The 17413-nt window shown below is 40.2% G+C and overlaps 1 protein-coding gene across 2 annotated transcripts in view; it reads left to right on the top strand.

Annotated features, from left to right (window-relative positions):
* Nucleotides 1-9880: 9880 nt before the first annotated feature.
* Nucleotides 9881-17413, top strand: part of MLLT3 (MLLT3 super elongation complex subunit) — a 119519-nt gene continuing 111986 nt past the window's right edge. For both annotated transcript variants that reach the window (XM_041399097.1, XM_041399096.1), the window contains exons 1-2: nucleotides 9881-10143; nucleotides 10613-10793. In XM_041399097.1, the coding sequence (XP_041255031.1) occupies nucleotides 10132-10143; nucleotides 10613-10793 (193 nt within the window). In that variant the 5' untranslated portion in view covers nucleotides 9881-10131. The remainder of the gene's footprint in view (nucleotides 10144-10612; nucleotides 10794-17413) is intronic.

Here is a 17413-nt window from a genome sequence, read left to right as displayed (position 1 = left end):
TTCAATTTGGTGCAAACTGCAATAAGATCTCCTGACATTAAAGGAGCACATAGTAATTTCTTTTGGTGCAGACCATTCTGAGTGTGTTGATACTGTGAAGAATCTTGCTTTGACAAGCAGCTCACCAGAGGTTTCATGCTTGGTGTGAGAATATCAGGAGTATCGCATCCTTTCTATGGATTACTTGACTGTGAGGTGTAATTGCTAGCACTGTTTCTAAGCCCTGAGTTTCATGCAGGTCATCTAAGGACGTTGAAGTGTGAGAGCACTGAGTGTATGTAACAGGAATGCTCTCACAAAGGCTCTTGGTAGCTCCAGAGGCTCAGCTGTGTCTTGAGACAAAAGGAAGCCATCTCATCTTTGTGAAATCATTTACTGTCCTATGGTCTCAATCTGTTTTAATAACATATTTTTCTATGCTGATATCTCAAAAGCAGGAAAAAAGCAGAAGATATCTCTTAAAGGACATACTTAAATTTGCAGCTACTGCTTTTGATTGCCTTTCAATTTGCAAGGCTTATAGAGCTTGGCTGTGAAACTGAGATATGTTTTCTGTAGTGGGCTGAAGTGGTGTCCCCAGCTTTCAAGGTCTTCCATTAAAGTAGGAGAAATACTTGGAGGTTCTGAAGGTAGCAGCAGTGTCAAGGTTATTACTGGGTTTGATTCAGAGCAGTTCCTATGTGCTACAGACTATGCTGGAAAATTATTTCCCTAGAAAATTTTTGAAATCGGTTTTTCCTTTTGAAAGAAATTTGAAGCCTTTGGGATGAGTCTCCAACACAATTTCCTGCTGGTCTTAATGTGGCCTATTTGTTATACAAAAAATAATAAAAATAGAATTCAGTTAACTTGTATTGGGCTACCAAATAGCATTTCCACACTCCAGTTTGTGTGTCAGGAGTCCTTGAAAAGATCAGCAAATCTGTGAAAACTGCCCTGTTCTCTGGCTTGTGAATTTTCTTCCAGGAAAAGAAGTAGGCAGGAGTCCTTGTCTCCAGTTACACCTTTTCTATGATATTCTAAGTAGTTTTATTATGGGACAATCTAATCCCATGAGGGGTTATGCATGGTAATGCTCTTCAAGAAATGCCAGAAGGTTCTCTTAGCAGCATTTGTAATGCGCTGTGAGGTCTCCCAGTAAAGGTTACTATGCAAATGAAAATCATACAGTAATAGCACTGATTATGGCCTAATCTGCATATCTCATTTCTTACATGGAATTTTGTCCAAACCAGAAAGCAATTCTGGCTTTAATCATGAAGCAGAGGAATAACAAAAGTTCCAGTTAAGAATATATTGCAGAAATCAATAGCATCAAAGCCTGCCACTATTGAAATATATTTATTTTAAATCTCTTGAGCCTGATAATTAAATACAGTTTTAGCAAATGGACCTGCCTAGTCAGCTAAGTCTTTAGCCATTATAACTAAGAAGGCTCATCTAACTGTATTCAACTTTCAATGTAGCTGCTTTTGTTCCAAACAGTAGTCAGCTATGGAGGGCCATCACCCTACCCAGGCAGAGCTTCTGAGGACTTCAATGCAAATCCAATGTGAGGACAGAAAAAAGTCTCTGATTTGTATCCTCACAGGGTATTGAGATGAATAAGAGTGGAAATTGCTTAACTCTTGCCAGGGAGAACTCTTTAACTCACAAGATTAGGCTTGAAATGCCACACTGAAGTTTATCCTGTAGGAGTTCATAGATAAAAACTCCCTTTGTATTAGTGCAAGCAAAGCCCCTGGCATTTCTGACTGTCTGTACAGCACTTGCTTTACTGAAGGGTAGTGTAGGAAATTTGAGGCATATTTCTGGCAAAGACATTTGCTAGCACTGTTGGAAACTGTTTCAGTTTCCCATTGATTGTATCGAGTGGCAGAGTTTTCAAAGAGACAGAAGAATTTTTGGCATCAGTTCTCACTCTCAGGCTCATGGATCCTACAAAGCCCTTTAATTTATATGTTCATGAATGAAAATGAGTAGCTAGTGGAGTGATAACACTGAAATTTGGACCTCACCAGAGACTGGTTTCATACTACTCTGTACAACTAAACCTGATTTTATTAAATCAGTGGCAACAACAATTATGATATTAGAAAGAAGTCACCCCCTTGTTGTGGAATACACTGTAAGAAATTTATGTCCCACACAAGGCAGAAATACTTTAAAAACCTTATTGCCACCATGTGCACATGAGTACAAATGGATCCTTCTAGTGCTGGATAATATAACTTAGAAAAGGTGCAGTGGGGCCAAACTTCACTAGCATGAGCAGGTGATGAACATTTCGAGTAAACTTAAGGCAGATGTAACTGTTGTTCTTTTGCACAATCCAGATGTAACTTTGTAGGTGGTTAATCTTCATACTCTCATGGGCAACAATGAATGAGATACACTGTTAACAGCCAAGGACGAGTGATAGAAGCTGAGCCTCACTAGACTCCAAAAAAACAAACTGCATTCTGCTTTCATTTACATGGTGCAGCACAGTGAAACCTAAGGAGGATTCAAGGAATGAAGTTAAGGATGTGATTTAGATTGTTTTATGCTTCCACTTTTTTTTCTTTAAATGAACATTAGCTAATGTCACAAAACTACAAAAAGACTGCTCAGGAGTGACTAAAATATATGAGTATTCCAATTGTTGTCACAGAGATTACAAGACTATTCATTTGTTTAAATTTACTCAGTGTGTGTTTGCAAGTTGTGATGTGACTTTAGCAAGACCAGGGACGTGATCATCCCCTTACTGCTGAGGCTGCACCTTGAATCCTGTGTTCAGTTTTGGGCCCCTCCTTCCTTACAGAACAGACATTATGCCACAGCATGTATCTGGAGAAGGAGAGCAAAGCTGGTGGAGCATCTGGAGGACAAAATATGCAAGTAGCACTTGAGGGAGCTGGGGTTGTTTAGCCTGGAGACAACGAGCATGAGGGGAGAATGTAACTCTTTCTAGAACCCCCCTGAAAGACTTGCAAGACTCCTGGCATCCATTTTCTTAAGAATCATTGCACCTTTTTACCCTAGTCTCTCAAGGACTTCCTTGAGGTGGGGATGCAAGGGCAGAACATTGATGAATGATGTGATGGGAAACTATTGCTTTGGCTCTATGTTTATATATATATATATATATATATATATATATATATATATATATATATATATATATATATATATATATATATATATATATATATATATATATATATATATATATATATATATATATATATATATATATATATATATATATATATATATATATATATATATATATATATATATATATATATATATATATATATATATATATATATATATATATATATATATATATATATATATATATATATATATATATATATATATATATATATATATATATATATATATATATATATATATATATATATATATATATATATATATATATATATATATATATATATATATATATATATATATATATATATATATATATATATATATATATATATATATATATATATATATATATATATATATATATATATATATATATATATATATATATATATATATATATATATATATATATGTTTATATATATATATATATATATATATATATATATATACACACATATATATATGTGTATATATATATAATATCTATTTTCTACACATGCACACACACATATTTGTATGTATTTGCAGTCTGAAGCAGATAAAATGTATAGTTTTGGTTAGTTTAAAATCTGCTGTCTGAAGAACAGATAAATGGAGAATAGGTGAGGCAGCAGAGCATTGAAAGGTGCAAATTGCAGTCAATCAGGATAGCATGCTTTTTGCATTTGTATATTTTGGAAAGCTGGGAAGTTTCTATTGGAAATTGTAAATATATATGTAAAAGTGTCTGGAATTGATGACATGTGGTGATGAAAAATATTCTGATAGGAAATTCATTGTTCATTGAGGGGTGCCTGTCGTTAGGAGAAGTGTAAATGAAGTACACCTGCTTACTAGTAAAATCTGTTGAATTCAGTGGACCACACAGAGCTTATATGGAAGGGCATCTGAATCCTGAATGGCAAGTCAGAATATACAGGCTGCAGATTCATCAATCTCCTTGTAGCAGCTGGCAAAACATGTCCAGCCATCTCAGTTCTATTTTGTTCCCCTCTACAATCATAAAAATTACTTCTGGCTTCCTCACTATGCTGTGATTACTGTCTGACTCCTGCATGTTGAGCAATCATGCTTGACAGCTTTCTCATATGTGAAAGTTGCTATTTCTGATTCATATGATTTTTGTTTAGATTTCTGAAATGTGCCTATCAAGCTCCTAAGGCCAGACTTCTGAAAATATATTTTATATTTCAGACTTCTGAAAATATATATATGTAATATATTCCTTAAATTTTGCAATGTCCTCTCAAATGCCACCTCTGTAAAATAATTTTTCATTGATTGTTGAACTAGCTGTGTACTGCAGTTTCTCTGTTCTCCAATACTCCTTTTGCTTACATGCTTTTTTTTATTTCTTTTTTTTTTTCTATTTTTTTTCAGGGCCAAACTTTCTTCTCACTGTGTTTAACTGCTTTCAACCTTTATGCCTTATCTGTTTTTTTCCCTAGTAAAATAATTTAGATAGTCTCTTTATTTCAATTTGCCATCCATAAAGTTGTAGTAAAACTAATTTCTGAATCAGTGAGGGCATAATCATGGATTCATTAAAGATGAGGACAGCTAAGACCCAGTGGCCATATGAGTACTTATCACTGATTTAAAAATCTGGTTTTCACTAGAAGTTTTTCACCAAGGTAATGTTGAGCCATTTCAGATTCTCACTCGTTTATAGTGATACTGGGAATAAAGAAGATTTGGCTAGTTTATGGCTCTCACAATGAAAGTGTGAGGATAGTGTAGTCTTGTACCTTTCTGATACTCTTGTAATGAAGCTATAGAATAACAAGTATTCCATGACCAAGACATGGTGGTCATCTTATGCATAAATTCCTGAATTAGATAATAGTTAACTTATAGTGTTAACTAATGGTAACTAATAGTAGTACACTGGGTTTGCATGGCCAGGTTTTGGTGGTGGGGGCTACAGGGATTGCTCTTGTGAGAAACTCCTGGAAACTTCCTCCATGTTTGGCAGAGCCAAAGCCAGCAAGCTCCAAGATGGACATGACACTGGCCAAGATCAGGCTGATTAGAAATGATGGTAATATCTCTGTGATAACATATTTAAGAAGGAAAAGAGAAGTCATTGTGCAGATATATCTGCAGCCAGGGAAGAGCTGTGAGTTCCTCTCACAAGTTCTCACAAGTGAGAACTTGTGAGAGGAACAACTCTGCAGACACCAAGGTCAGTGCAGAAGGAGGGGCAGGAGGTGCTGCAGCAGGTGCTGGAGCTGAGATTCCCCTGCAGCCCGTGGTGCAGACCATGGTGAAGCAGCTGTGGCCTATGGAGGATCACAGGGATGCAGAGATCCACCTAAAGCCTGTGCAGGAGACCCACACCTGAGCAGGGGGTGCCTGACAGGAGGCTGGAGCCCTGTGGGAAGCCTGTGCTGGAGCAGGCTCCTGGCAGGGACCTGCAGACCGGGGGAGAGAGGAGCCCACACCAGAGCAGATTTCCTGGGAGCAGATTTCCTGTGATCCATGGGGGACCCAGGCTGGAGCAGCCTTTCCTTGAAGGACTCTACGCTGTGGAAGAGTGACCCATGCTGCATCAGTCTGTGGAGGACTTAGCCATGGGATGGGTAAGTCCCACTTACCCATGGACTTTTCACACTGGAGAAGTTCATGGAGCACTGTCTCCCGTGGGAGACACCCCACACTGGAACAAGGGAAGGAGTCCCTGCCTGAGCAGTGGGAGAAAGAACGTGTGATGAACTGACCATAACCCCCACTCCCTGTCTCCATGCGCTGCTGGGGGGAAGCAGGTAGAGCTGGGAAGGAGGGAGGAGTGGAAATAACATGTTTTTAAGGTCTTACTTTACTTCTCATTATCCTGCTCTGATTTTGTTAGTAATAAATTCAGTTAATATCTCTAATTCAAGCCTGTTTCATTCATAACAATATTTCATGAGTAGTCACTCTCTATCCCTATCTCAACCTATGAACCCTTTGTTGTATTTTCTCTCCCCTGTCCAGCTGCAGAGGAAAGTGAGAGAGAGAAGCTGGTGAGTGCCTGGCATACAGACAGGGTCAATCCATGACAGTGTTTTTGGTGCCATGACTTGGATTCAAATTGAGCTTGCTGCCACCACAAGAACCTGACACAAAGTGAAGATGGTCACATAATTGCTTTATACTTGACTGATTGCTAATGGGGTGATTTCCTGTCAGGCCAGAAATTGAGAACACTGATTTCAGTGAAGTTACTCCCTAATATCTCCCTTGCACATGTGATCAGACTGTCCTGGCTATGGCTGGGGAAATCCAAAACAAGTTCTTTGAACTTAGTCATTACACAACTGTAAACAGAATAGAGAATTTGACTTTATTTCTCTAATAGCAGCATTTCCTCTAGGAGCACCACTATTGTGAGGAAATAAACCCCTAAACACTTCCTTTTAGGTCTTTCATGAAGGATTTTCCACTTTCAATGAATTTCCTTATGTGTCCCTAGAGACCACAAAAAAAAAAATTACCTTCTATAGTGTAATATTGCACATAGCCAAGGTCCCTTTTTGCATTTCTTTTCTGTTGTTATTACTATGTTCCTTTGAGGTGACCAGTGGTGAATTATAAACTGCTTTATATTGTGTTCTAAATCATGCAGCCCTTGGTCTTTGAGATATTTCCTATTGGTAAGAGGGTTTATATGTTTCTATCTAAAGTGCTTATTTTCAATTTGATTTGTGGTTAGAAATTAACAAGCCAATAAAACCCGAAAACAGGCACATTGGACTCAGGCTGCTTGGCATTTGTTCATCCTATGTAGCTAACCAAAGAAAGCCAATCCAAACATAGCATTCTGCCATTAGATCCTGGCAGCCAGAGTGGCATTACAAAGAAACTTAGACATACTCCTTGTTGCATGTGTACGATCAGCTGTAGGCTTATTTTAACTTTTTGGCTCTGGTTCAGGCCATTGTAATCAATATCTGGCTTGGATCAAGATTGACTATGATTTTTTTATATTTTCTGCATAAGAAAAAAATCTCAAATATAGAGAAATTCATACTGATGATACATTTAAAATGCACAGTGGTTTCACTTATAGCCAGTAATATCAACTTTTTCAGTTCATTGCGTATTTTGAAATATTTGAAAACAAGGCCTATTTAAGAGTCAGTCAGACTTGGGTCACAAAATTTAAACTTCAAACAGAAATTTAAAACATCTGTGTTTAAAATATTGAAGACAAATGTATCCAAATGAGCTGGGAAACAGAGTCTTCTTTTTTGTGGCATAAGACATATCTGCTTTGTGTAAGAAAACAATAAAGAAAGGCAGCAATTCCTTTCAGTTGTGTGTGGAATCACAACAGTACAGCTATGAAATACAGCTCCTGTTAGGTTAGATGTAGTGCTGCACTAACACACCTACACTCTATACACAGCAGTATACTGAGCAGAAATGTTGACTTGTGTTCCATGTAAGTCAGGGATCTGGGATCTATGCATCATGTGTCACAGCTTGATGCAGGTGTGACTCAAGACATCTGAACACAGGAACTTTCAGGTGCCTTTCAGGAAGCCTACAATTGTATCAGTTATTTCAGGCACACATAAAAAGTGCAAGCATTTTTAGCATTGCAGGAGCTGATTACATGAACATTCAGGCTGTTAAACACCTCTAAGAACATAACTTAAATGTCTCTTATTTTCCAGCAGCTGAGCAATTATTCCCTGGTAAACCTTGTTTAAGCAGTACTTGTAGAAAATTGCCTTCACCTTTATAACTGTGCAGTTCTTTAAGCTAGTGTCTTTGCACATTCATATGCACATAATTACATCCATCTGCTATAATGAGATCAAAGAATGTTTATTTTAACTGTTAATCCAAAATTAAGTCAACAGTTGCACCAGTTTGTCACTTAACAGCTCGAGATTGTTCTTTGATTCCACTCCTGTCAGCCAAAGATTATATTTGGAATTAATGAAATTTTTATATTTTTAAATCACAGCTGTAATTGCATCTCAACCCCTTCAGCTTGAATACAAATGCTGCATTTGGGTTTTTTTGTTGTTTAAAAATCAACATTGCTTCACAACTGACTAACAGTAAAAAACTTCCTTTTCTTTTCCAAATTTGAGCATGAATCAGCAAATGTTTCTGGGTAATGATTAGTCAACTGAGTGGTCTCAGTTAAGTTAGCTAAAAAGATACTTAGAATGAATGAAGTTAGGTAATAGAAGCATTTTCACTGTGACACTGGTATGTGTTATAGGAAAACAGCTTGTAGTGATTCACTCCCATTTTAACTCAAAAGGACAAATTATTTTGTCCAAATACATAAGAAATTAGTCAGTATAGAAGGACTCCAGGGAACAATCCAGCTCCATTCCTTCCAGTAGCATCCCAAGCTAGGAAGATGATGCTCTGTTCAGATATGTCCTGACACTTGGAAGCACACTACATTAAGCTCTGTGGTGGTCCAGCTTTTCTGCCCTTGCACACAGTCCTTACTCAAGAACAAAGTTCTAAGCTTGCCAGAACCAACTTTGGTGCGTTTATGGACTCAGCAGGAGTTCTTATATTTGCTGGCTTGCCTAATGCAAGGTTATTAGAAGATATGTGAAGTTTCAGGTATACACATCAGGATTTTAAAACATGGATATTCATATACATGAATATTCATATACATTTCAAGTCACGTTGTAACTTGTGTGTTTTTTACAAATTGTATTCATCCTTTTCAATTCTCAGTACTGATTTTATTAATTAGGGCTTACAACATCTTTAAGAAAAGGAAGATGCAGCTCAGTAGTTTCGAAGGAATTATTAAATCATGCTCAACTTTGGACAATGTGTGCTCATTTCCGAAACGAAGATAGAAATCGTGGTCTTCCGGAAAGGTCAAATGAGGATATTAGCTCGAGGACTCGGCGCGCCATCTCTTGGTGACACCTGGGATGCCCAGGAAGGGTGCTCCATGGGTGTGCGGCATCTGCTCGCGGGAAGCATTGCTCTGCTGTGTCCAGTCACTGGGCTATCACTGCCATTGCAAAGACTGTCAAAATACAGTAACCGAAAGGACTAAATCAGTTTTAGACGTGCTAAAAGTTACTACCGGCAATTTTTGACGATTTTTTGGCTGCTGGAAAATACTCATCTCGCGAACGTCAGCACCGTGATTTAGGCATTCACAGTAAGTCACTCCATCTCCACAGTGGCATATTCCCGTGGCAGGAATCCCCACGTTATCTATACGGACGAGATAAGGAAATGTTTGAGGCAGTAACCGTGTTTTAGGAGACAGCCCGTTACAGGTGGAAATAGCAGCTGGCGCTACAAACGCGTTGAAGAACCGGTTTGTTATCTCCTGCCTGCTGCGTGCCCAGCATCACCTGTCGACCCTGTGCAAGTCGGGCATTCCCTTGCTGTCCTCCTCTCTTTGTTTGTGCAAGGGGGTTCACGGGGGGCTTTTCGGAGAGGTTTGTTGGTACGGACCGAGGGCAGCGGCCATGGCGGAGCTGCCGCCAGGGCCCGGCGCCGCGAGCTGCGGCCAGCAGCAGCGCGGCGCGAGGCACCGCCGCGGGCGCCAGCGGTCCACAACCTGTTACTTTAAGGGCGGGCGGGGGGGGGGCGGGGCCTCGCGGAGGAGCTTGCTCACCATTGGCTGTCGCGCGGGGCCGGTGCCTCCCCCGGTACTTACTACTGCGTCCCTCACTGTGTCAGGCAGGAACCTGGTGCGCATGCGCGGCGGGCGCTGCGCTGGCCGGCGGGGCTGAGGCGAGCGCTGGGGCTGCCGCGGGCGGGGAGTGCGGGGAGCTGGAGCGCGGGGAGCCGGAGCCTCGAGCCAGAGCCGGCAGCCGCCGCAGCCGGCCGGAGCAGCAAAACAGAGGATGCCTGCCGCTCGCTCGCCGCTTCTCTGCGCGCCCGCCATCTCCTCCACGTCCTCATGAATTAGGGCTGTGCGGTGGGGGTGGGGGACGGCAGCGAGCGCCCCGGCGACAGCGGCGCCCCAGGCATGGCCGGCTCGGTGAGTGAGTAGCGCGGGTCTCCTCCAGTCCTCCGCCCCGCGCTGCCCGGCGGGAAGGTGCTGGCGTGACCGGGAATTTATCTTCGTATGCGGCTTCCCCTGCCTCCCGCTGCTCCCGGCGGCGCGGCGCGCGCACGCACTTGGAGGGAGCCGTGGTCCTGCCGCCGCAGCGCGGGCAGTGAGCGCGGAGGCGCCGAGGGCAGGACGGAGCGTCCCTGACAGCGGGCTCCGGATCGCCTCCCCGCGCTCTCCCGGTGACACCGAGGGTTGTCCTACGCCGTTTTTTTGTTGGCAAAGCCTTGCTGGTTTTGCCACCTCTCCCCCATCCAAATCCTTTCTGCCGTGTTTATGGTACGGCTGTGTCCGTATGTCCCGTACTGCCCGCGGTGGGTCCGGTTCTCTCCGGCCGACAACCCCATCTCCACTTGTTGGGGCGCTCACCGGCCGCTCCCCGCCTCTTCCCCCGCAGTGTGCCGTCCAGGTGAAGCTGGAGCTGGGGCACCGAGCCCAGGTCAGGAAGAAACCCACAGTGGAGGGCTTCACCCACGACTGGATGGTGTTTGTCAGAGGGCCTGAGCACAGCAACATTCAGCACTTTGTGGAGAAAGTCATCTTTCACCTGCACGAGAGCTTCCCCAGGCCGAAAAGAGGTAGTGGGGTCTCCCCTGGGATGAGCGCTTGGAGGCGGCCCGGAGCGGGCGCAGGCGGTGGGTCTGTGCCGGTCTCGGTGGAGAACAAAAGCGGTCGCCAGTGCGGTGGTGGGCTGCCGGGGCTCCCTCCCGCCGCTTGTAGGGCTGACCGGGGTCGGGAGGGGCTCCTCTCTGCCCCTTCGCGCACTTGCTGCCGCGGGGATGTCCACTCCCCGTTGCCTGTGACCGCAGAGCTTGGTCCGGCCGTGGGTCTGGGTCCCGACTCCTTCTGGTCCCTCGGTGGTGGGTGGCACGGAGTTAGTTTCTGTCCCAGCGTAGGTCCTTACTGGCGATTTTTGCCCACGTGTTACTTCCTTCTGGCTGGTGTTGTTTTCTCCCGATGTCTTGTATGACTGGAAGTAGGGATGCCTGTGCATGTGTTGTTCCGATTTTGGTACTGGTGTTTGGATTCCTTGAACACCCTGCCTGTTCGTCTCCTGGGTTTCATCTTCTCGTGAGTACATAAAAAAGTCTCAAAAGGTGCATTTGTGGTGCATTTGTACCCATACAAGTTTGGCTGTGAGACATGTTTTTGTGAGACATGAGCCTTTTGTTTTCAGATCTGTTTCCTGAGCCTTTGCTTGTCTTGATTATTGTAGTGGGATTGGTTGAGGTAACAGTACAAATAAAAGAAGTGAGCAGGCTTATTTATCTCTACAGACACAATACTTAGGCGTTATCTTTCATTTGATCTGTTATCTTTATTGGCATCTAGTACTTCTCCAGTTCCTTAGAACAACATTATCATAAATTGTGTCTGCTTGGAGCTGGGGGGATAAATTGAATGTTCATGGAGCAAAAGACAGGAAAAATTTGACTGTTGAGGTAAAAAAGCTTTGCTTTGTGGTAGGATGAAAACATATAGTTTGATTTAATGTTTCTCAGTTGGAAAATACCAAGCTGTGCCTTTTTTTGTATTAGTGACCATGTTTTCTCTAGAATACTTTCCTTCTCTTAAGCATCAGACTGTAAGAATTATTTCAGCTCTACAGTTTATCCTCTGAAGTACAGGGTATCAACTCCCTTTTATTTTCATACCATCAGTGTATTTTTTTGATCTATTTAAATCTGTGCAGTACTACACAAACGGTTTTCAGTGAATTGTATGAAATAAAATACTGCAGCCTTATTGTTGAATTAAATTGCCCAGCATGTCCTGGTGAAGCTTCCTCTTGCTGTCTTCTATTTCTTGTGCAAAAAACATGACTTTAAGTCAATCTAAATAGTTTGGCAGAAAAACTCCTGAGAACAGATCTAATAAGCCTAAATAGCTGAGATAGTATTATTCATATTCAGTGAATTAGATGATGTATCATTAAATCAGTGGTAGAAAGTGTGCTTAATACTTAAAGCCTGATCTGCATAGGGGTTGTTGGTGGTCCTCTCTGCTTTTATTATCTCTGCTATATTTATTTACTTGCTGAAACATGAATCCCTAGCTTCCCAAATTGGGTTGCTAGGTGTGATGTGGAGCTTGCTAATAAGAATATAGTTCAGGACTATTGCAAGTGAGGGATACATCATTTGCTACTTGCTTTGTGTCTCCAGCTGCTGAGTTCAGTTACACTGTCATTTAAGTAACTGTTTTAGAGTGTTTATTTTGGGGTTTTGTTTGTATGCATCATTTTCATGATGTGGCAACTGCTGGGAAGCATGCCCTCTTGTATCACTTGGGAGGGGACTTCTTGTACAGTGCTTGTACCTGCCTTGAATTGTAGGATCTGCAGCCACTCTCATTCTGCAGATGGCAGGCGCTCCATTAACTTCTGGGCATTGCTTAGCCTCCTGAAACTACTGATGCTAAAGAAGTTTCAGGTCCTTGAAATCACACTGGGGGAATGATCCATGTGTGAATTACCTAGAATGTTTTCTGCCATTGTAAAGTGTTTAAAAGGGTGGTGGGAATGTGTGTGTTGTAAGTGGTAGCAGTTTGTCTTTCTACTTTAGAAGTACTGTTAAAATTTTTGACAGAAATATTCTAAGGTTGTTTTATTGGTCTCTGTAAATCAGTGCTACTAGTTTGGTTTGATACCTCAAGTGGTGCATATTTAATAGGAACGATACGCAAGTTTGAAGTGTTAGTCAAACTACCTGTTTTCACTTTGTCTGCAGTTATATACTTTACTATTTTAGCATTGGATAATTTACTGCTTTGAGATACTTGGTAATTTCACAAACTTTTCCTGGGCCATGTGTTTAGCAATGCTGAATTTAGGTGTATAAGATTAATCAAAAGCAAGTACTAGTATACTGGCTAGCCATAATAATACCTAGTTGTCTGGTAAGTGTTCTTTTTATCTCTGAGATGTATGCATGTTAGGAAAAATTTTAGTTCATTGGGTCTACCTGTAAAGCTCATGGATCAACTTGAAAAGAATAAATCAACAAGCTAAGATAGCTGTTATTAACTCAAAGTATTTCTGTTACTAGATAATTTTTTATTAGGGACACAGTAATTCCAGCTACCAGGGGAGGCAAGGGAGATAAATTATTGCCAGTTTATTTGCTTTGCAAATTTGTGAGAATAGCTGGATAAACTGTCAGCTTGCCAGCTACAACTATGGCTTTGCTTATCTGTTTATGCTAGAAATTTTGGAAATATTAGATGTTGGCAGTGAGTTTGCAAAGGTGTGTCTTAAGTGTTTGTTCTGCTAATAGTTGCTACAGAGCAAGCAGGGTCCTGTATCCCAAAGTTGCATTAGTTTTAAGGTGGTAGCATTCCTTGGGTGGTGTTCAGTCACTGGAGTGCAGAGCAAGTTGGTTTGTGTGTGTTGCCAGGATGGAGGGGTGATAGTGACAAACAGGGGACAAAGTGTGGATAAGCTTGAGTGATCTAATAAAATAGTATTCTTCTTCTTTCAGTCTGTCTCACCTTAAAATTCTGAGCATGAGACGGTGGTTTTATTTCTTTCTGTTTGTCTTATGATGACTGAGTGCCCAAGCTTATCCTTGCATGGTGGAGCATAGAGGAGTGTGCAGTGATTTGTCCTTTTTGCTTCATCCCGTTCAATGGCCTGCTCTGCTGTCTGATTTCCATGAGTAGTTTCATGGGGGGGTGGCAACAGGACTGGTAGTCACATTATAGAGAGTAGAGTCATGCCCAGACTCAATTTCGAGTAGTATTTGTAAGACAAAAGCTCACTAGGACAGTCAGGCAGTCACAAATGCTGCTATTTGCAAATCTTGTCTGCTGATGGATATTGGTTGAGAGAAGATATGGAGAGTTTTTAAGGTTCTCCTTTTATTTCAAAGCATGTGCTGCCTATCTTTCATCATTCATGTGAAGAAAATCAGCCTGTGTGTAGAAGTGAAGTGTTTTAAAGCAAGTCTGTGAAGCAAGGTTTGTTATCAGATTGTGGTTAATTTTGATCCACTGCTATACTGCCTCTGAAAGAGGAGCTGTTGCTCTTGCATCGTAATATGTCTCATTAATTGCATGGATGCTAGGCAATGTAGAAATATTTTCTTCTCCTTGCCCAAGAAGAGCTGATGGTCTTCAACAGTTGCCTGACTTACTCTTTCTCTTACAGTATTTCAATTAGATAAGGAAATGTATTGCTTGTGTTTTGATGACTCTTAAGCACACCTCAAAAATGGCATTAGAACTAGTGTTTTCTGAGTGGTTAAATTTCTGTTAATCAGTGGAACTTTTTGACAAATTAAATTTTTCCTATTTAAAAAAAAAAGGCTGGGCAGTGTTTCTGTGCTAATAGCTTAGTCAGTGTGAAAATGTTGGTTTGGTTGCTGGAATGTTGTAACTTTAAAAGTGGGAGATGTTGCTTTTCTCTGCAGAGCCGAGAGCAGTGCTGCTTAGTGCACCTCTTAGCTCAGTAAGTTTTACCATGATATGGCCAAGTGGTGGAAGTAAAGGTGCTTGGTGTTCTAGTACAGGAAGGACCAGCTCCAGTTGTCTTCTAGAAAGTTCACATTTCCAGCCTTGGTTGTTTTCATTAAGGTAGTCTGTTAGTGCAGAATGAGATTTTAGTGAATCATAACAGTTTGAAATATATTTATTATACTGTTACTGTAGAAGATGCCTTTTGCTACTCTTTTAAAATTATTTTTCCTTTTCATGATTTTTAACTGAAAAAAAAAAAAAAAACCAAACAAACCTTTTTGTGCTCCATTTAAAGTCAATGAGAGTTTTGACTCTATTAATTTTAGTGAACTGAGTGATGTGAGGATAGGGACCCATAAGCAGCTTCTTCCCAGATGATTGAAGTTTTCCTTTCAGACCAGCTAGTGCAGGCAGACCATGAATATTACTAAACAGGCAATCAGTTTCATGATATGCATTTTATTAGAATATTTAGTTACACTTGTAAGAACTTAGATCAGTTTTAGATCTGTTTTCTTTGCTTTTTTTCCCTTTTAAATTTGCCTGAGCCTAACCATCTAAGTATGACAGGCACACAGGAATTGTTTTTTCATCAATCTAACAGATACAGGTTTCATACTGCATCTTTTAGATCAGTTCTGGCTCTTAGCTGCAAAATGGTCACGTGAAATGACTGATAACTAGTGAAGAACTTCTTTTGTTTAACAGGACACTCTTGAGACTTAATCTTGCTACTACTGAGTATGAAGATGAATGGCTTTGAGAATACACATGTGGTTTTAGGTGCACTTTCTAATTCAGCCAGTAGCAATTCAAAAGGGCATTTTGCAGACTTGAAAGAAAGTGTAAAGAGTTTCAATATAGGGAAGCTATTATGTTTTATATTTACATGAGTGACATCAGAAAATAATTGGTGGGTTTGATTTTAAGATACTATGTGTACAGAAAACCCAGTTTCTAATAAATAATTTTGCCTTGTTGGTTTGATTCAAAAAATAATCACATTCAAAGCCAATATTTAGGCTTTATTTAGATGTAAACAGTGTGGAAAAAACTGGGAAATAATTCGGCTGCTGCATCCTCCATTGTCAAAAACTTTTCTAGTCTATTTGCACAGTTTTTTAGGTAGTTTAGTTGTGTGAATTATGTGTTCAGTGTGTGCTTATTTTAATTTAATTGGAGGGATGCTACTCCTACCTATATTTGTTCTCCCTCTAAGCATGTTTCTACAAGGGCAAATGCTGATTTCTGTCCAAAACTGTCAATCAGTTCTGATTCTCTTAAGCTGTAAAAGATGAACATTGGTTATTTCACATTAGGTTAAATTTCTATAGCATTTAGTTGCTGAAAGAGTTTTTTTAGTCTTAAGTAACTCTAGTTACTTATTACTAAAGCTACAATATTAATATTTATTGATTGTGGCTCTTTGAGATTTTAGATGACAGGAAGTGTAGTTTCAGGACTGTTGTACAAAAGATTTTTGGATAGCTGTACAATACTATTTGCTTGAAGTAGAGAAAACCAGATTATCTGTGTAAGATCAAATCTATCACTTTTTTCTTAGGAAGATGAGGGAGAAGATACCTCAGTATTAAAACTGGAGTTAGTTAAATTTATTTAAGAAAATGAAAACAGGTGTGTTGGTCAATTATTATTTTTATGACTCTATTTACATCAGTACAGTTTTTATCCTTAGAAAAATAAATGTGTTAGAAATGTTTAAACCATGTATTATTTACAGTTACAGGTTAGGCAATATAAGCTGCAGGCATAAATCTGTTAAGGTTTAGTAAGTTGTGAAATGTTGAACAAAGATCTATTACTCTACTTTTTGTGATACTGTTTAAGTATGAAGGCTGTTCTTGTAATGATGTGCAGTATGGTTAGGATTCAGTTTTTGTGTGTTGGGTTTGATTTTGGGGCTTTTTATAGTTTTTCATTCAGGTTTTGGGGAGAAACGTTGAAGAGGATTAATCTGTCCTTTGTTCTGGTAGAATCTGTAAAAAAGACAACTTGATACATTTGGGTGGCAGCCTGAATGTAAAGCTTGTTGATGCTTGCAATAGCTGGGGAAAACAGTTAATTTATACACATACAATCCAGAATTAGATCTATAAGCTGCTGAAGCTTTACTACATGAATTTTTGTGAGAGTCTTGTGATGAACACCTGCAATTTTAAACCTACAGAATTTAGTTTATCCTCTTTCTTCCCTTCCTGCTGGTGATTGACAGACATATATGAAGACAAAGGAACGGTCACATTCTAACAGTTATATACGTTTGCATGAAAATTATGATTTTTCATCTTGTCATAAAACACTTAGCTTATAATTCAAGATGTTTGCTTTTTGTATGCTTACTTAAGTATCTGTGCAGGAATTGATTTCAAAATTAAATCTATTTATATATGTCATCAGAGCTCTTATCAGTATCTTTGGCTTAATTCTCTCTCTTGCTTGCCAGGTATGGGCTGTATCACACTGTTAATCCTGTGCCAAACTCCTGCACTGACTGTGGCTTTCTAGAGGAGTGCACGTTTGTTTCTTCGAGCTCCCTGGGTGAGCCCAGTGTGTCTGTATGAGTTTGGTTTTCAACTTTGTGCACACTATGGTAGCAGAGGTCTTGGCAGCTATAACGTCATCTAAAAGATAGATCAAATGTAATTTCTTTTAAATGCAATTCAGGCATATTCTGAGCAGCTGATGCTTACAAATTGCCATTGAATGACGGCAGTTACTTGTC

Source organism: Onychostruthus taczanowskii, unplaced genomic scaffold (assembly GCF_017590055.1).
Source record: "Onychostruthus taczanowskii isolate IOZ18803 unplaced genomic scaffold, ASM1759005v1 scaffold154, whole genome shotgun sequence".
In the NCBI taxonomy this organism is placed as follows: Eukaryota; Metazoa; Chordata; class Aves; order Passeriformes; family Passeridae; genus Onychostruthus; species Onychostruthus taczanowskii.
Note: the sequence above shows the minus strand (reverse complement) of the source record. Positions and strands in the feature narration are given on the sequence as shown.